This window comes from Leuresthes tenuis, unplaced genomic scaffold (assembly GCF_036924035.1).
Source record: "Leuresthes tenuis unplaced genomic scaffold, fLeuTen1.0.hap1 SCAF_17, whole genome shotgun sequence".
Lineage (NCBI taxonomy): Eukaryota > Metazoa > Chordata > Actinopteri > Atheriniformes > Atherinopsidae > Leuresthes > Leuresthes tenuis.
Genome location: NW_027325371.1, coordinates 17,249,215 through 17,269,316, shown reverse-complemented (window position 1 = coordinate 17,269,316; position 20,102 = coordinate 17,249,215). Strand labels below are relative to the sequence as shown.

At 41.6% G+C, this 20,102-nt stretch overlaps 2 protein-coding genes across 2 annotated transcripts; both read right to left on the bottom strand.

Annotated features, from left to right (window-relative positions):
• Positions 1 to 1,772: 1,772 nt before the first annotated feature.
• On the bottom strand, positions 1,773 to 18,839 carry ciita (class II, major histocompatibility complex, transactivator). The gene is made up of 22 exons (XM_072368141.1): positions 18,699 to 18,839; positions 11,475 to 11,534; positions 10,212 to 10,247; positions 10,024 to 10,083; positions 9,549 to 9,656; positions 9,376 to 9,438; positions 8,642 to 8,689; positions 7,683 to 7,913; positions 7,041 to 7,091; positions 6,814 to 6,927; positions 6,679 to 6,732; positions 6,348 to 6,565; positions 4,859 to 6,183; positions 4,085 to 4,621; positions 3,389 to 3,568; positions 3,208 to 3,279; positions 3,049 to 3,129; positions 2,873 to 2,956; positions 2,666 to 2,749; positions 2,481 to 2,564; positions 2,155 to 2,238; positions 1,773 to 2,065 (listed from the first exon to the last, which is right to left on the bottom strand). Exons 2-22 carry the CDS (start codon positions 11,524 to 11,526, stop codon positions 1,990 to 1,992), a joined length of 3,642 nt encoding a protein of 1,213 aa, XP_072224242.1. The 5' UTR covers positions 11,527 to 11,534; positions 18,699 to 18,839; the 3' UTR covers positions 1,773 to 1,989.
• Positions 14,695 to 20,083, bottom strand: LOC140273921 (uncharacterized). The gene is made up of 2 exons (XM_072369583.1): positions 18,699 to 20,083; positions 14,695 to 14,720 (listed from the first exon to the last, which is right to left on the bottom strand). The coding sequence occupies exons 1-2, from the start codon at positions 20,059 to 20,061 to the stop codon at positions 14,695 to 14,697; spliced, it is 1,389 nt and encodes a 462-aa protein (XP_072225684.1). The 5' UTR covers positions 20,062 to 20,083.
• Positions 20,084 to 20,102: the final 19 nt, after the last annotated feature.

Here is a 20,102-nt window from a genome sequence, read left to right as displayed (position 1 = left end):
TACACATGAGGAAACTGTGCTGTGGTGAGAACATCAGCTGCAGTCTCTGATAAATGAATCTCCTGTAATAAAACAATGTCCGCCTGTAAATCCTTCAATTTATTGGAGATTTTTAATCTGTAATTTACTTAGCCATATTTCTAACGTAATGCAATGACACGTCGCCATCAACAGTCCAAGTATTTGAGGTGTTCTATCTCAAGCACACCTGATGCAACTAATGACGCCCTTGATTGGTTGTATCAGGTGCGCTTGTAACGCCTAGTTTGAGGAATTGTGTTCAGGGGGTTGATTAATTTTGAGACGACAGTAGTCATTGAAAGTAGGATTTAGTGTTAAATTTGGATTTAAAAAAATCCTTAAACTATTAGTTTTATCTAATTACTGAAACTGTTTTTATGTAAAATGTGTACTGCAAACACCTGAACAATTTAAAACGTTGCCAGGAAACCTAATTTGGAGTGAGGGTTGAATCATTCTGATTGAAACTGTACATGTTCACCAATGGATTTCACAACAATTTTATAAAGATCTCTGGTAAACATCTTCAGTTAGAAGTAAAAAAAAATGTCTGGGAAAGTATGGAGTTTTGAAAAAGACAGTACGTAGGGCTGTATGGTAGACCTGCAGTTGTTTTCAGGGAAAACAAACCATTTTGGGAACAGGGTTTAAAATTCCAGATCAGTTGCAGGTACAAGACTGTGCCATTTCCCAGGCATGACATCACACCGTGCTCATCAGGGTCTGATCAACTCTTAATACTCACCATCAATGTACAGCCTGTAATATCCTATTCCTCCACAACTGCCTCTTAGCAAACATGCTCCCATTAGCCATGAATTGTGATTGTCATTTTCAACGTTTAGTCAATAAATCCTAGGTGAGTGCCACCTCTAACTGAGTCATCTCAAAATGTTTATGGTGCCGTGTTGGGGTCGTGTCACATTTTACCCACAAGAGGGAACTAGACCGTTCCAGAGGAGCAGCCACGATGGAACACAGGCATCAGTGCAGGTAAGAGCCCAGCTCTCAGATACTTCAAAGTATGCCAGATATGTACTTTGTAAAATGTCTGTGACTGACAAATAACACTACCTAATGGTTATATGTGTTGCACTTTAACTGTCTGCTGATACAGGAAGAGCAAAGTGGATAGAGCTGTGCAAGAAACAAATTCACAAATACAAAAATAGTACAGACAAAAAATAATTTGTGTCAAAAATAGGAAATTCAAGTTTAACCTGAACCAGTCACATATAAGCCAAAGTCTAACATTTAATGAATTACACTAATATTGTAATCGGGATTTAATTCCTGGAGAGGCTTTTGACATCAAATTATCACTTGATCAGTTAATTCTAATCTTGAGCAACTTACAGGAGGAACACATTTAACTATGCAGCCCTACAGACAGCTAAATACTCTGGAAAGCCACTTACCACCAAAATAGGGAAACGAAACATGCAGGGAAGGAAGTGAAAGGGGTGAGTTTAAAATAAACCAGCAAATTTAGTGTAGATAAACCTATTGGATGACAGATATGTGGTGGCAACAGCAGTCACCATTTTATATGGAAGTACCAGACAATGAGCAGTCTACGATTTAAAGCCACACAATGTGCAATCAAAAATACTTTATGTAAAAGAAAAAAATACATGGACAAAACCAAAAAGACAGTACACAACACCTTTCACGTAATATATACAAAAAAACTCTAAAAAATAGTGCAATGTTGCTTGTTAAGTTTGTACAAAGCATCATACAGCTGTGTGGTGCAGATGTGTTGAAGTATGGGCAGGATCTTAGACAGAATCTGACAAGATCACCTGAGGAATAAAGCAGCAATTTGATTCTTTTAGAGCAATCTCACACACACACACACACACTCTCTCTTTGTTCATGTCACTTTCTCATAAGCACACACTTTGCAGGAAAACTATTGTGTAGTGTTCACCATGCATGACACATGTGACTTTTTTTTTTGTCATTCTAATGCCAAAGGATGCGGCTGTCCTGCTGCTGAAGTCGCTCAAAAACTCCATATGGAATACACTGATTCCACATCCTGTGATGAGAGGAGACAAAAGCAGGTTAAGAAAGAGAAGTAGGTTTGGATAAAAACTGAAGATTTCGTTACGAGGCCAGGGCGCTCACCTCAAAGTCTTCATTTTTTTACAGTTTCTCAAACTGGCTCCCAAGCTCTGCACACCGACGTCTGTCAGCTTGTTATACTTCACACTGTCGAGCACAATGAAGAAAAAAACAACTCTATCAGATGGGATTTTAGAGCATTCTAATGCCCACAGATGGTGCTCAAATCCTGCATATCTGGGACAACAGACCAATAAATCAACTGTAAACTTTTGACTTCAATAGCTATTATCATCACATCCATGTGGTTTCTGTACTTGTACAGTGTACATGTGGTTGGAATACAAACAGACTTCTATACGACGACGTTGGCTGTCAGAACAACTTACTCAAGGTCTGTGAGAGAAGCCATGTGTGGGAGAACAGCTGCTAAACTCTCTGCCCCTTCATCAGAAATCACATTGCTGTAAAGACTGGAGAAGACAGAAAGGGAAGTGAAACTTTGTTGATCTCAAAAGGGGTGCAATTTATAGGTGTTGTGTCTCATATGTGTGCATGAGAAGACATAATCTACCTTAAACAGTGAAGTTTGGGCAGATCCTTTAGTGTAAGTGCCAGTTTCTTTACTCCGTGGTCTCCAATGCAATTCTGTGGCAGACTGAGGATTGGGGGGAGAAAACCTTTTTTTTTTAGTTTGTCACAGAAAAAAATCTAATCGAAATGGTCAACCTTTTTGTCTCCCCAGACAGACAAAAACAGGGTGATGTAGGGGTGGACTCACTTTAATATCTCAAGAGAGTGGAGTGAGACCAATGCAGTCGCCAGTTTCTCTGCTCCTTTGTCCCCTATCTTACTGTTCTCTAGGCTGAAGAAAGAGCAGGAAAGACACTGTTAGATACTAGACACACATCTCATAAACACAAAGAGAAAACTGGAAATGAAGCTGTGTACACTTACTCTAAGTGCTGTAGATTTTGCAGCCCTGGCAGGAGGTCCCATAGCTTAGGAAGAGCCAGGGGACCATTTTCTGGACCAAGCCTATTGGGAAAGGCAATGTCATCATTACAGTCATTCTCCTCCCGTTACATTCTAATAGCAAATGGCAGAGCTACTCACTCAAATTCCAGCTTGTGTAGCTCTTTGACTGCTGGTACTCCCTCGGCCAGGATGGAATCAGATTGGCCGGAGCTGCAGTTGAGCATAACTCACATTTCAGTGACCAAACAGAGAGCCAGTGTGTGCTACAAAGAGTAGCTAAATATATCGTATCTGTATGCCCCTGTGTGTTTTGTCTCACCTGTCCAATAGCCTCTTGTGCAAATGGGTGTTCACCAGCTTTTCCAGGTGCTCGATGTGACACACCTGTGTGGCTTTCAGAGGGTGGATCTTGAACTTGGACACCGCTTCTTGAAGAAGCTCCCCTTCACCGCTTTGCTCCAGCTGCTCCCACAAGGTGATGACATCAGCAATGCAGGCCCTAAAGTATACACAAAGGCTTGGTGTCAGAGGGTCTACCATTAGCATCAATGGTTTATGCAGTGATGTAGTCGAAAATACCAAGGAGGCTTTTCGTATAAGTCTGTTTTGCACTCTAGGCAGAACACAAGTATCCTTCCCAAACTTGATCCACTACAAATACATAGAAGGCATTCCTCTTGTACAGCAGTGTTCATTTCCTCTTGATCTTTCAAATATAAACAAATCAGGTGAGCTAATTTATAAGTAAGTTAGGTAAGTGCGGAAGTCAGTGAGCTACTTGGTTGGACGAGCTAATAATGGCAACTAACATGCAAGTAGAAATAAACACACAGTTTAACCCACTAGCCTTTATATGCTGTACTAATACTTGCAATGGTAAATTCAACAGAACTCGTACTGGTTAGGTCTTTGTACTGGTTAGGTCTTCAGGCCTGTCTTTAGAGGATTGATTTTTATTGAACATTTTGAGGAAGTGGCTAAGCAAATAAGCAGTTGATATTAAACAGCTTATTACCTGTATGTTTTGATGTTGTCGAGGCCCACCAGAGCTCTGAGTCCACAGATCCGTACCCCAGAGTCCTCCAGATCCAAACAGAAAGTTCTACCTTCAGCTCCAGCCCACTTGAGAGCGTTCTGCACAGTGTACACATCTGGAGGGCTGAGTGGAACTCCGTGAAACGTCAGGGATTCAGGAAGATTTACTGCCAGATGGGTCAACAGTTGTGTGCTGCCAGAGTCTCTGCCTCTCTCTTCATGTGTAAAACTTGCCTCATGGACACAGTGGCATGCCTCCAGGATCTGTGCGGGGCTCAGGTCGCCATAGGACAGACTTTCCAAGTGTTTTGTTACTAAAGCCTGCTTGTTGGCCACCATATCGCTGAACACTGTCTCTGTGTATGAATGTAGCCTCTGCAGTTCTGTCCTCTTGTGGAAAAGGAGGCTGACTGCAAATCGCTGAGTGAGCACAAGCTCCTCCCCTTGAGGTCGCCGACGGACTTTTGCACTGCTCTGGAAAGGGAGGTTCTGGAGAAAGGAGCGATCTGACACAGTCCTGGGGAAATGGAAAAGTAAGGGCGGGTGAGGGAAAAGCAGAAGTAAAACTGGTAGTGAAAGGATCGATGTGCACTTTTTTTTCCCACTCTAACAACACACCAGAAAGACCAAATATCACGCCACCTGAAAAGGAGAGCTATGAATCAAGGTTTCACAACCACATTTTACTCAACCTTTCAGTTAGCAACTGTATCCTAACTATTTTATGATGAATGCAGAAACAGTTTATTTTTACCTTGACAAAGACAAATGGACTGCAGCCAAATAACTCTGAAGGAAAGGGTTGGCCCATATCAGGACGTGGTCACCACAGTCGTCAACGACATCAGTGTCTCTGCCATTTTCCTTTTTCTCTCCTTCTTCCAGCTTATTTTGGTCTTCTTTTCCTCCTCGCTCCCTCTCTCCTCTTGAGACCACCGGTCTTGTCTTCAGGTTATGAGAGAGGAGGAGCCCCGTCCTGACACTGAACGCCTCGAGTTTGGCAGATATGCCTCTTTCTGCAGGAAGGGAGGACGAGTTTGTTTTGACTCCCTCCCAGGCCAGAGAGCCCAGCTGTGACAGCAGCTCTCTGGTCTCGGCTGTTTCTGGTTCCAGGCCAACATTCTCCTCATCCTCTCCGTCTACCTGTTTCTCCTTCAGCCTCCTTGCTTTTCGGGAGCGAGATGAATTGCACACCAGTGATCTGGACTTTGTCAGATGATTTTTCTGAGAACGCCTAATTTGAGAACAGTCTGAGCTTTCTGTTTCTTGTACAGATTGCTGAGATACTTCTGTCTGATCTTTACCGTGCAATCCTCTGTCTTTTTCCATTTTCAGACAAAGCACTTGGTGACAGAGCCCAGTTAAAGTTCTTGGTAGAACCTCAGAATTTTTGGATTGCTCTAAAACCATACACACCAATCGGCACAGTCCAGGGATCCAGCAGAGGAGATGTAAGAAGCTGCTGCTTTTTAAACAGTCCTGAGCAGATGCACTGAGCACAGGATCAGTGAAGTACTGAGACAAGTATGTCTCTACATTTGATGGGGTGAAGCCACACACCTCTAAAAGGCTGTCTACACGCCGGAGTAGCTGGCTGGCAGCGCCCCTTGGCCGGCTGGAGAGTAGAAGAGTGCAGCCTGGAAGTAGGACTCTTTGGAGGATGGCAGAATACAGCTGCCTTACTGTGAAGCTCTGTGCCTTACTGTCTTTCTGCAATGACGTTACCAATTCTTTTTCTTGAGCCTGGAGCAGAGTTTCGTAGTGCCGCAACTCGTCAAACCCATCAAAAATGATAAGCACACGTTTAGGAGCAGCTAGGATTTGATTGTATACTGCTTCAGGGTCCATACAGGAGGGGGCAAAGGAGGACAGGCTGAGGAGGAGCGTCTGAAGGCTATAGGTGGGTTCTGTTAAAGGGAGTCCTTTTCCATCTAATAAGAAGACAAAGTCAAACTGCGGAATGCAGTCTTTGGACCAGTCGAGACACAGCTTCTTGATGAGAGTGGTTTTTCCCATGCCAGCTTTGCCAAGAAGCAAAATGTAGCTTTTAGACTTATCTCCATTTGTCCTTTCAAAGATCTGAGAGGAAAATAATTAACATACAATTACATTTAATAATGTTTTCACTGACATGCACAAATCAGTATGTCCGCTGCAGTTCCACATTTGCATATTGTATGAAATTCGGCTTTCCTGAAGTCGTATAAGTCAAAATGATGACTCTTACTAAGTAAGACTCTTACTTCACTATGTCCCAGTGAGCTTTTCTGCCGATCTGCATCTCCAGTGATGACCAGTTCCTTGTCCAGACATTTGTTTGTGTTTTTCCCCGAGCGAGCAGTCTCTCTCTGGCTCACTCGAACATCTACGTAATGAGAGGTCAGGCTCAGTCCTGCCTCCATATCCTGACAGGTTCGACACATGTGTGCTTTGGCCTCCTGAATGTGGTCTCTTACACTCTCTACAAGACAGACAAAATTGAACGTAAATCTACTCCTCCACAAAACGGGAGCTGTGTTTTGAGGAAATTGTGGATAGAATAACAGAAGAGAGCCTTGAAAGCGGGTGACTTACGTGGAATATCAAGAACAGTGGGAGACTGGGGTGGATCCTTCCACGGGGACGTCTCTGAAATATGACAAATGATATTGTTCATATGCCCAAAAGTCCCCTCAAAGACAAATGAATGGCAAAGATAGTGATGCTCACCATTGCTGGGGGAACGCGGTGAGGCACAAGCGGGAGACATGGCTTTGCTGGCCGTGTCTGATAGAGAACCTGGTGGGGATGAACTCATCAGAACTGGTGCTACTGCACCATCCACTACAAACACAAGAGAAAAGAATGGCATCACACAACCAGAGGGACATCTGTACATACATGTGCATAAAGTAGACATTGGCTCATACACACATACACAGGGCCTCTGTACTCACCAGGGGAGAGTGGAGGAACTTGTTGTTTGCAGGGTGGTGAGGCGGAAGGAACTATAATAGAAAAAGGGTTAAAGCATATATTGAAGTTACTGTATATGCACAGTAAATAGTTATGCTATAAAATGTAACAAAATAACCTCAAGCCAAATATAAAACAAATGAAGCCTAAGATGTAGTCTTAAATTAAAAGCAAATCTCATTGAGAGCTTACTCCAGCTGCTTGCTGTATTCATCTGTAGCCTAGTAACACCTCACCGTCTCACAGTTTTATGCTCACCAGTTGTGCCACTACTACTACTACATCTTAGAAATGTGCACAAACTTGCCTGTTACATGTTTTTTGGTGAGACTGGGCTGGCATATGAGCGGGAGCTGCACTCGTACAATGTAATGAACAATAGCAACAAACACTGAAACGGGCTAAAGTGAGAGTTTTTCATATCCTTGCGGAGTCAGAAATCAGAGCTGCATAGAAAATAAACCCAAGGATTGAGGCCTGAGAAAATTCGGTTCGATGTCTTGTGTTGCCCTGAGCAACTTTACTCAAATGTCGACATTTTCCCTTAAAGGAGCAATCAATCAAAAAGTTCAGTGAGAACGGATGATGCTCACACTATCTTATACTCTCATAGATAAACTCACCTATTATGTATGTCGGTGTAGTAGCCGTGTTGGGTATTGGAAGCCCAAGTAGAGGAGGAGAAGAAGATAGCTGCACCACCTGATACCGTGATGTATCTGGGATCGTGATGAACTGAATGGGAATGGGAGACACTGACTGGGAGGGAAAAACATGAAGGATTCTTTGTGGAGTAGTGGAGACACCTGTCATTTCAGTCTTATTTGGAATTGGCACCGATCCTGCTTCAGACCCTGCAAAACAACCAGATGAATCATCATTTCTATAATTTCCTGCAAACAGGTTGTGTTGACTTTAAAGACACCAGAGAGAAGAATGGGGGGGTAAACAAGCACACAGTACAGATATGAACATTTCTGTAAGGAAACAAGGAACTGAAATCAACAATGTTCCAGTTGCAGACACAAAAATACATGACGACATTACGTCTGACCTACGTGCGACTGACCTAAGCAAAGCATCTAACTTTCAGCTTCTCTGATCACGCTGTTGAGTTACCAACTGTGGGCAGATATAAAGTTAGACATACAGCTATGGTACAGCTATACACGTAAAGGTCAACAAGTTTTTTTTTTTGACAAATGTAGAGGAAGTTAAGTGAAGTGGGAGTTCTGCTTTTGATTTATCAATGTCACAGATGACATCGATAGAATGATACTTCCTGTTTCTTGGTCTGCATTCCAAACCATTGAAGTAACACAATAAACACGAACAACCAGAGTGCCTTTCTCCCTCAAGTCCAAAATATTGTAACATCATGTGAAATGCCTGCTTTGTAAAATAATAAAGTAGTTATGTAACCTCTAGTGTGCATAGAGCTCGGTTGTTATTGTTGGTTTAATTTATAACATTAAGATTGAATATGAAATGTTTTGTTTTTTGTAATTGTGCAGTGTTGTAGCTAAAATCTATGTTCTCTAGAGAATGGAATCAGTTTTAATTATCAGTCACAGAAACTTACCTTGAGTGATGGCAGGCTCAACGTTGACCTCTTGGGTTTTTGAATGAACTGCAAGAATCAAAGAGCCAACATTCAAACATTCTTCTTAGCCAGACTCATATTGAAAGTCACAAATGTTACCATAACTCATAGTTTAAACCTCATACTTCACATCAAAATGGAAATTACCGGTCCTTTCCGATTGAGATTTTCCTATGTCTTACTGAAAATTGTTGTCTCATCATACAGCTGGATTTAAGAGTTTCAGCTCCTCAACTAGGATATGGGTGAATTGAGCTGCCATTTGCTTCCATTCATGATAAGGTAAAAACCAAGAGATTCCAACATTCAAACAATCAAGTCAACATTGACGTAGGCTCTACAACTAGCCTGAGCCTCATTGGGACAACTGAGGCCAAAATCTGTCAAAGGCTCATACTGGCATATATTGGCAAAAGTAGAAACCAATGGCTGCTTTGAATTGTACTTTAATAATGACATCATTATAATTATATTATACTATAATCAAACATTATACTTAGAATATTTTGATAATCATGCAATTTTTTGGTTCTGATTAAACACTCCCTACATTGCACAGACACTGTTAGTATATGAATCTGGACTCTGGAGTATCATAAATGATGATGAAGAGATAAAAATGGCTATGAAACATTATAATTTGATAGTCAACAGGGTAATTAAACATTTGAACAGTGAGATAGAAAATCAGGGGAAGAGTTTGGATTCGTCACCTGTTCTTCTCTGCCTTTTTGCCGCTCTGGCATTCTCGTCAGTACGTGGTTGAGACTGAGGAACTGAACAGGACAAATTGACTTTGTAAGCAAGCAGGTACTATACGTTCAGGCATGCAATATTTATCGGCTGCCAACCTAAAATTAATTTGTTTACACGACTGGATATTTACCACTTGGTCTTTTCCTCCTGTTTTTTGTTGGGCCTGTTAGTTTGTTCTTCCGCCTCTGCTTCCGGTGGCTGGGTGCGCAGGGGACCTCTATTGGCATGGAAATGCCACCTGAGGGGAATGGATAGAGGGGAGCAGTGAAGCAGCTAAATAGTTATGCCTTTCAGTAGTGATCTGAGAAGCATGGCCATTAAGTGAGCTTTTTCTAGACATCCTTAAGACAAAAAAAGGAAGTGATACACAGTGTAAAAATGTGACCTGAAACAGGAAGAAACTAAACAAAACAAAAAAAACCTGACTTGTCTTTCATGGGCACAGGCTTATTTTTGCATTGAAGTGTTAAAGACCAGATTAATAGATCAGTGACACCATCTTGAAATTATTACATTACATAGAAATCAATCAACTTATTAATTAAGGAAACGTTTTATCCTTAATTTGTTACTTGGGCAGCAAAATACCAAGAGGAGGCTCTTACTGTGGAGCTTGGGTTCATCCACGGAATTAAATCCGCGATTATCAAGGAACACAGTTGGATCTAGGTGAGTGAATGCAAAAAAGATAATCAGACAAGTATGTAAGTCAACTCACATACTTTCATCACGTGTGTTACTTTTTGCACAGTGTACACAGACAACATTTTCCAGACATTTAGTTGCAACTTACCAATGAAATCATCATCCAAGTATTCAGATAGATCCTCTGAAACAGATATGATAATATTCATCAGACAAGACACTTGCAACAGTCCGTTTTCCTATTTTCTTGCAAGTAATGTCAATTCGTTGGGCCAGAATATATTTTTCTGTTGCTGTGTTCCATTCCACAGTGTAGTTGTGCCCAGAAAAATGGGTATACCTTTAATTTCTATCACAATGTTTTATTTCCCTTTTAAAGAGGGCTGTAAAGTAAAGAATAAGCACCTGTGTTAAAATACTAACATGTAAGTGTGCATTGCCATATTTAATATGCCTATATATATATATATATGGATATATATGTGTATACATAAGGTAAAACTTTTGCAGGTAAAACTTGCTAAAGGACATCTAACCAAATATTAGATGGGATGTATGTATATATTTATGCCTGCATGTATAATTTTCACTGTGTGGACTAGAGAAGCTGCTTAATAAATTCAAACTTGTGCACCAAATTCTGTTCCCTGTCACACCGTGGTGAGGTTTTTTGATTTTTAGTTGTTTTGGTCTCTTCATTTCCTGTTTTATTTTGAAGGATTAACTCTCCTCTTGTTTTAGGTCACTTGCCCTCCCTCATGTGTTACCAGTCTGATTGTCTTCCCTGATCCCCAAGTGTTTTCACCTGTTCCCCATTTCCCTTCATGTGTATTTATAGGCTGCGTTTTCCCACTGTCCGGTGCCATTGTGTTTCGTTTCAAGCCTTGTGTGAGAACGTTCATCCTAGCCTTGAATCCCCCTTGTCTAGACTCACGCCATAGTGTTTTGCATTTAATCTCTCTTTCAGAGTGTTTTTTTTGTTGCAAGTTTATTCATCTTTAGATCTAGTTTATCTATTGATTAATAATTCATAGCATTTTTGGTTTCCTCCGTAAGGAATGATTTTGAGTTCATAACCTTTCATAGAGCCTCTGATTTTATAGGAGAGATTTTGTTTCTTATCGCCTCTTTATAAAGTGTGCCGCTTTAGTTACTGTTAATATTTATATCTCTTTTTGTTTTCCTCCTAGAGTGGAGATATTATTATTTTGATCATTTTATAGCCACACTTCTCTCTTCATAGACACTGAGAGAAGTGTGATAGGATTTTCATAACCGGTTATTTTCTCTCTGACTTGGAGATTACTGAGTGGTCTAACTAAAGATCCCTGTGCTTTTATCCAACCTTTGTTTTTTCTTTACGACACAGATAACCTTTCAGGAAGCTTTGAAAACATGTAGCAGTGCATACCTGGCAGATTAAAGTCAAATAGGAGAAAGGGGTCTTGGTCCACTTCTTGCATTTTGGCATCTAATAACACAAAATAGACAAAGAGAACAAGGAAGGTGAGTATTGATTAATTAAAGAGTGGCGGTATCAAGGAAAAGTTGCCTGAAGAATGTACTGATATCATCATCTAGAGGATGATTTGACACTGTCATTCCTGTGGTAGCAATCTCTGTGATCAGACTTTGCTCATGTCCTCACGTTGGATAATTCTAGTAATTCCTATATGCTGTTGTTTTTGCCCTCTTAAACTTGAAGGATGAAAAAGGATTGAACGTAATCCACATTTGTATGTGTTATCAACACCAAAGAGGGGAACCGTTAAATGTGAGACTTCCTTTCACTGAATGACACAGACCACCACAGCAAATTAGTGCTGCTCACAACCACTGCACTGTAGAAAGCTCGTCTTTTTGGCTTTCTTTCTATCTGACATACTGCACATAAGGGCTTGTATTTACTAGAATGTATATATGTATCACGTACCTGCTAACACTTCAGATTTATCTGATCTCTATGGTCCTATCTTAGGCTCACTTTATAAAATGTTCCCTCCTTAGTAAAGACTTGTTATTATACTTAAAATCGGGACAATTCTATGCTTTACAGGGTGTTGGTTAGTTTAGCTTGTTGAGAAGATGTCCCATACACAGAGATTGAAGCTCCTCAGTGTGGGAATCCCCTGGTTCGAGTCTTTGGGTTCTTTGCAGCATGCACCCTCCACACACAAGAAACACAGCAAAGGCCACAATTGCAAACAAACCCCATAAAAGATAAACAAAACTCTGCGCTTTACCGGACAGCTTTTAAGATTATCCACCTAACTTTTACTAATGGAGGCTGTTTTAGATGATGGAATATCATTTAAGGAGAAGCAGCTATTGGACACCTCCGAGAACAATAAGTTGGGGAATTCAGCTGCTGAAAACAGGGGAAGACAAGTGACGATTCAGAAAGTATGTGAGGAGGAACAACAAAGTGATCTTATTATTGAAAACCCTGAGGCATGTGTGAAAAGATAAATCCTGTGCCAAAACTGTTGCACTTCTTGTAGGAAATGTTTCAATTTCATCGCCACATTTTAAGTTGCAATGTTTGATTCTTAATCTTAAACAATGACTCACACAGACTGGCTTAGTATTTGTTATCCAAATTCACATTTACATGAGCATGCAAAGATTATCTTTTTTTTTTTTTTTAGCCCTGGGCTGTCCTTCAATCTTGGTGTAGAATTGTCTTAAAAGGCAGCCATCTGTCTGATAATGGCTACTCCCATCGTGTTTTGTCCAAAATCAAATGCAAGTATAGTCATACTTCTCAAGGTTACTGGTGTGAAAGTTTAAGAGGAAAAAATAAAAGGTAACCCATGCACTGGTTTTCTATACCGTTCGTCCAACATCAGGCATGTCTTAAGCTTTGCCACTCATGGTGGTTTTCAGGGGAACCCTTGCCTTGCCAAAACACATCCCTGCCTTTTGTATGGTCACAGTCAAAGTGCACAGAAACTTGGAAAGGAGAGCAGACAACATTCTTGCACAGGGTACAGAGATGCTTGTCTTGATGCGTCATTATCTTGTAAATGAATAAAAAAACTAAACTGGGCACTGATCTGAGTCAGTTAGGTTGTGGGTGGGAAGACTTAGAAATGCTGCCTCAAAGGCTAGCTGATTTTTATGATAAGAGGGGAGACTGAACCCATGTCATTGACACAAAGCAATGAGAAAGAACCATCCGTGAAAAGGGGATTCTGCACTGGTCCAATCAACAAAACCATTTCAGATGGGATTTTAGGGGTCAAACTGGATCTTTGTTAAACTGGATTTTTGTGAGAAGTTAAATGACACACCCCCTTACACACACACTGCACACCCCGTCTTAGTGTGATGTTTGAAAGGTTTTAAGCCCTAAAAGTAGATAACTAAAACTCACTTGAACAAATCAGACAAAATCTTTAATTTGCTCACTTACCAAAAGTATTCTCATCTGCCTTTACACGCATATGAACTTAAGTGACATCCCATTCTTAATTCATAGGGTTTAATATGATGTTGGCCCACCCTTTGCAGCTTTAGCAGCTTCAACTCTTCTAGGCAAGCTTTCCACAAGTTTTAGGAGTGAATTTAATGGAATATTTGTTGGACCAGAAGGCCTGGCTCGCAGTCTCCACTCTAATTCATCCCAAAGGTGTTCCATTGGATTGAGTCTGTGCAGGCCAGTCAAGTTCTTCCACACCAAACTCGCTCAGCCATGTCTTTATGGACCTTTCTTTGTGCACTGGTGTGCAGTCATGTTGGAACAGGAAGGGGCCTTCCCCAAACTGTTTTCACAAAGTTGAGAGCATGAAATTGTCCAAAATCTCTTGGTATGTTGAAGCATTCAGAATTCCTTTCACTTGAACTAAGGGGCCAAGCCCAGCTCCTGAAAAACAAGCCCACACCATAATCCCCCTCCACCAAACTTCACACTTGGCACAATGCAGGCAGACAAGTACAGTTCTCCTGGCAACCACCAAACCCAGACTCATCCATCAGATTGCCAGATGGAGAAGCGTGATCCATCACTCCAGAGGACACGTCTCCACTGCTCTAGAATCCAGTGGCGGTGTGCTTTACATCACAGCATCCAACGCTTTGCATTGCACTTGGTGATGTATGGCTTGGATGCAGCTGCTCGGCCATGGAAACCCATTCCATGAAGCTCTCTACGCACTGTTTTTGAGCTAATCTGAAGGCCACATGAAGTTTGGAGCTCTGTAGCGATTGACTCTGCAGAAAGTTGGTGACCTCTGCGCACTATGAGCCTCAGCATCCACTGACCCCACTGACCTAGTCTGCATGCCTTGGTGCTTGAATTCATACACTTGTGGCCATGGTGACTGGAACACCTGAATTGAATTATTTGGATGGGTGAGTGAATACTTTAGGCAGTATAGTGTATTTTCCGAGGAAAATGATCCAACAATACACATCTACACCTATAACCAAAACTAAAATGTTTTACGGTAACAGTCAATCTTAACCTTTTGTGTATCAGCTTGGAGGGTTATTTTTTCCACTCCTCTATAGCGAACAGCTTCAGCTCTGGGATATTTTTGGGTTTCCTCACATGAACAGAAAGGTTGACCACTCAATTACCACTTGTTGACCATTAACTTGACCAATTGACCATTTAAAGGAATTTCAGTCTAGTCCTTCTCCAAGTTTCCAACAGCTGAAATTTCAAATGGGCACCAATATTTATTTTGGACAGCAGACTTTCTCCTTGAAGTGCTGCTGCAGCTGCTAACAAATGGAGTGCTTAGTTCACACCCACGAACTTGCGTTCGCGCAGGCCTTGTTGTCATCGGACTGAAAAAAAACATCTGTCTGAAAAGCATCACCCCTTTTTCCCCTTTAAATGAGCTGCTAATACACAGGTTAAAAAAACAACAACAACTAAAATGTTTCTGATATGCTTTCAGTACGTACGTGAACATCTGATGATGATTTTGGTCATATTAAAGCAGAAAATACAGAAATTCTTTAGCAGTGTAAAACAAACAAACAAACAACAACACAAAGAATCCCATACTCCCAAACTGTGGACTTTCAACATTCACATGAGGTCTGTTTGTCTGTGACTCTATAAATCTTAAATGTGTTACTTGCACTATATAGAGGTACAGCTTCCTGGTACACTGAAGCTTTCTTCTGTATTTACTGTACAATCAGAGGGCAAAGTAAGAGGAATTGAAACTTATCACTCAGTTTAATGGCACAAAACAGCCTCAACCGTAGAAACAATCACCAAACGCTCCCAAACAACATTCGACAGCTTGAGGGAATAAGCTTTAAACACAGCTACAGCCTGACCGTGAATATGAGTAATACCTTGCATCTGCTATGCTTGTGCGCATTCTCATACATGTGTCCACACACGCTCCCGACAACTGTACCATCAACAAACCTCCTTTGATATACTTGACCAAATTCCCCACACAAAAAGTACACATTAAATTCCTCCGTGCGAAAGAAGCTGGTGGGCTTAACGAGAGAAGCACGTGCGTAATAGTTCATTTGCTTTACTGTACAATGACTGTTTAAAGTTTTTCTTTACTGTAAATCTACCTAAAACATGGCTGAAAATGTCCAAACGGCAACGCGTATCAAGGTAACATAACTCCAAGTTTCCTACTGAAAAGTGCATGTATCTTTATAAATTTTAGCTTGCTCATGCGAACGCTCTGATAACGCAAGTTTGATTAAAACGGAGGCCTATTACTGTACATGATTTAAGAAATCAGCATGCTGCTTATTCAAATACAGTCCATAGAAGTAGATGGAAGGGGAAAACCCCCAATCTTGTCACGCACTTTGGATAAACGCACGCATCTAGCCCCGTTGAAAGAGGATGATATTTACCTGTCGACTCTCACTGGAAGAGATGCTGGGGTCGCTGAGCTCTCTGCTGTATATTCACTGTGTGATAAATTCCAGCCACAGCAATGCACATCAAACACTGCATATAGCTTGTCCTGACATGACCCGATCATAGTCAGCCACTGCGCTCAATCTGCGCGCAAGATGCGCCCATCAAATAATAAAGGGTTTTTACTTTCACTTTAACACGGATGCAACACGCCAAGCGTAGAGGGAATGGCTTGAATCTGAAAAAAAGTCATTAGCAGACTAATATAGAACTCTTTCGATTTTATGTACTGGGTGTAGGCTCTCCCCCACCATTTTTTTTCTTAAAAAAAGATGTATTTACAATTCAAATAACCAGGAACTTAGGTACAAGACCCCTGTTGTTGAAACAGAATTAAATTAAAGTTAAAACCGAAATAATAATAATTGAAACTCTATTATCACATTCACAAGAAGCTCAAATGTTACTAACTCAACACTGTCAGTTTAAGAGTGGAAGAAAGGTAACAACTTTCACTTCTCCTGTCCTCAAGTCACTGCAAGGGCCTTGGCACATGTTTTAAGGATTTGCAATTCTATAAAAGCAACATATGAGTCACATTAGAGAATAGAAAGCATGTCAAATGTTGTAAGTGAGACAGTTGCCCCTTTTTTAATGAAAAGTATAAGCTCATCTTAAAATTCGATGGCATCAACATGTCTCAAAAAAGGTTGGGATGGGGCCTCGTTTATCACTGTGGAGCATCCCCTTTCCTTTTAACAAAAGTCCCGAAATGCCTGTGAATATACCCTGGGTGAGGTTGGATTTCTTTGGCCTTAAATTAGAAATCTTTCACTGATCCGTCTGGCGTTTGTTAGTCCAGTGGCAAGTAAAAATATGGGCATGCACTGTAGTGTTCAAACTTTTAACCTGGCAAAGCATCAGGTTGGATTGAAATGTTGTCAGTAAATCATAGTGGCGTGAGGTAAGAGTGCGAGCATTTTCTTTTCATTTTTCTGCTTTAAACGCAGTTCCAGAGCTGAACATCTATGTTTTGAAGTCTTGTTGCCATCTGATCCAAAAATGATGAAATCAATTGAAAACAATTAAATACACAATTTACACAATCTCCTATCTCTTTTGGAAACAGGAGTGTACATCACAACACATCCTGTTGAAAACAAATGACTACTGACACTGGATTAACATTACACCTGACTTAAAAAAGAAACAAACAATAGCTCATCAGGAGACAGGAACAATGAAGCATGTTATCTATAAAGTGGAAAGTACCGGATCTACCGGTTTACCTGTTTTTCGGTAAATGGCTCACCCAAACACATGCCATTTTTGTCACTCATTTAATTCTTTGTGGATTCCCCTTTAATCAGCTCAATTATTCTTGTTCTTTCCTTGTTGTTTGTGGAACAATTGATCTTGCCAGGATTTTGAAGCTGCCCTATCAAATGAATAGTTTGACTAATCTATCTGCTGGCTGGCAGATAATAATATAACATTTATGAGTTGATACAGAAACAAACAGACAGGTCACACCCTGAAACTTGGGTCCACCTTTGTTACTATAGCAGCATTCCGCACAGAGCTAAACATTACTGGTACTGGTGCGCTGCCAAAACTTTGTCTGATGTACACCAGAGACAGCTTCTCACAGCCAATTCCACCAAGGCTGTTCAATGCCCTGTGCAACACAACTTACAGAACAATCAATCTAAATCTAAAGATAAAGCTTTTGTGCTGCAAAGTTTCTCCTCCACTAGTTCACCTGAAGACGTGCACTGGGGCGGCTGTAGCTCAGGAGGAAGAGCAGTCACCCACCAATCGGAAGGTCGGTGGTTTGACTCTGGCTTCCCCAGGATACATGTCGAAGCGTCCTTGGGCAAGACACTGAACCCCAAGTTGCCCCCCCAGTGTATCATTGGGGGTATGAATGTGTGTATGAATGAAAAATGAAAAGCACGTAGTTATGAATCTTAAGACGTGCTGTATGAATGTGTGCGAGTGGGGTGAATGAGGCATGTAGTGAAGCGCTTTGAGTGGTCAGCTAGACTAGAAAAGCGCTATACAAGTACAAGTCCATTTACCATTTACTTAAAATATGACCGTGACAATTATGATTGAATACTTCTCCCCTGTTAGCCCAAACGAGTGCCCCCTTGTCCACTGTGATTCATCGGTTGCACAGTTTATAGATGCAACATGCTCAAATGACCAAATGATTTGGAAAGGTTTGAGGGGGGTGGGTAACTGTGTAGCAGCTTTGTGAATCCACAGCCATACTGCACCCTGGGAGGAACTCAAAATGAAAGTGAAAGCTGGCCATACTTTTACCACAGGGCATTTATAGAATGAAGTGCTGAAGACAAAAAAAAAGGAAAGCACCAAGAGATTTTGCCAAGATAAACCAACTGCCTGTTAGTCATCTGGTTACACCCACAGAGACATGTAACACAGGCTTTAGCTTTGTTCTCACAAGTCCCGATATTTACAGAAAACAAGGGCTCACAGAAATGAAAGTGTCGAAGAGAAAGCAAAGAAAGAAAAAACCTGAGCCAGGGGGACACTGGATTGTTGGGACTAATACAAAAAATTGTTTTAAAGAGGGAAAATGATCATATATTAACCAAAGTAACTTTTCTTTTTGCTACATTAAGTTCTAGTTTTTTAAAAAAAGAGAGAAAAAAATGTGCACTTTCTTTAATACTAAACAGCATATTGATTGATGGAATATATCTGTGAAAGGCCAGGCCTTGGTGGACATAAGATGATCATGAATGAACTTACCTCGGCATGAATCCACATTATTAAAGATTTCTGTTAGTCCGTCTGCGCCGCATGTTGCTGCACTACATGCACTCTTGTGCACATCTTCAGGGTCACCTGTGAGGCCCTCTGTTGGGCTGTAATGTGTGTTTGAGTAATAAGTGTCGTTAGCGTCACTGGAAGAAGGACAATATGTAAAAGCATTTTCTAAGAGTCCAGAAAGCGGCCTGCGTTGTGTCTCTGCTGGCAAACAAAGCAGGTCTTCAGCTGTGTTTGAGGTCATGTCAGGTGACCAGTAGACATCCAGGTGGCCCTCCAGCACGTCGGTAGAGTGCTTTGTTTCTGTTGCTGTGCAGGCTTCAACAGGTAAGGCATTTGCTGCTCCTCCGTAGATTCCAAAATAATTCATACCTATTTCAGTTATCCCAGCGGTGTCGAGTGTAGAGAAATAAAGCCCCTCGTCACTGGCTGCTTCTGCATTGTGTGTGGAGCTTGTGTCTGTGATCCCCAACTCTGCACACTCAGAGTTACCAGTGTACACATCAAGCGTCCTACAAGCGGTTGCAAGCTCCATTTCCTCCTCCACATTCAATATAGAGCACTGGGCTTTGCTGTCCGACACCATGTCGTCACCTGTTGAACAGCCAGCAGTCATCCAGGGAACCAGATGCAGCAGCTTCCCTCGCCCTCTGTCCCAGTGCTGCCACAGAGGAACAGCTATCCTCCTAGCAGCTTCCTCAACCTGCTCTGACCACTCCTTCTCATTCTCCAAATTCCCCTTATTATTCACTCTTTCATTATCACTTACAGGCTTCTGCATTGGTACTGCACAGCTCAGCATTTCTACCATTTCATTATTGAATCTGAGACTGCAGCGGCAGTGAGATATTGTTGGTATGGAGAAGACACTTTCATTGAGGAAGTGTTTTTCCTTTGCTGTCCCTTCCCTCATTTCTTGAACTTGCTTTGGGCCGTCTATGTAAGCATCTTGTGGGCTCATCTGTGGCCTGGACCCTGTGCTGTTCCATTCACCCATTGATGAGACACGCGTTGATTCTGCCAGCTCGTGGCCCTCGACAGCAGATTTTGATCCACCCATCCTCACCTTACTGATCTGTCCACGGTTGAGGTGTCGGGAGGGGGGTTTTCCTCGGGAACCTAACTCCCCGTCAACGTGGTCCCATCCAAATTTACTGGCTGTTTCCCTGCGAGACGATTCAGTTGAAAAGCCCCCCTTCAGCCGATGCAGACTCAAGCTCTTGCTGTACGCCTTTGAGATGATTCGCTCCTCCACCAAACCTTCCAGTAGAGCTTGGACCTCGACCGGGGAGGCCCAGGTCAAAATCGCCCGCATTCTGTCCAGAACCTCCGAAAACTGAGCCATGGCGACGACGCCTGCTCCCAAAGAATCAAGCTCGATGATTG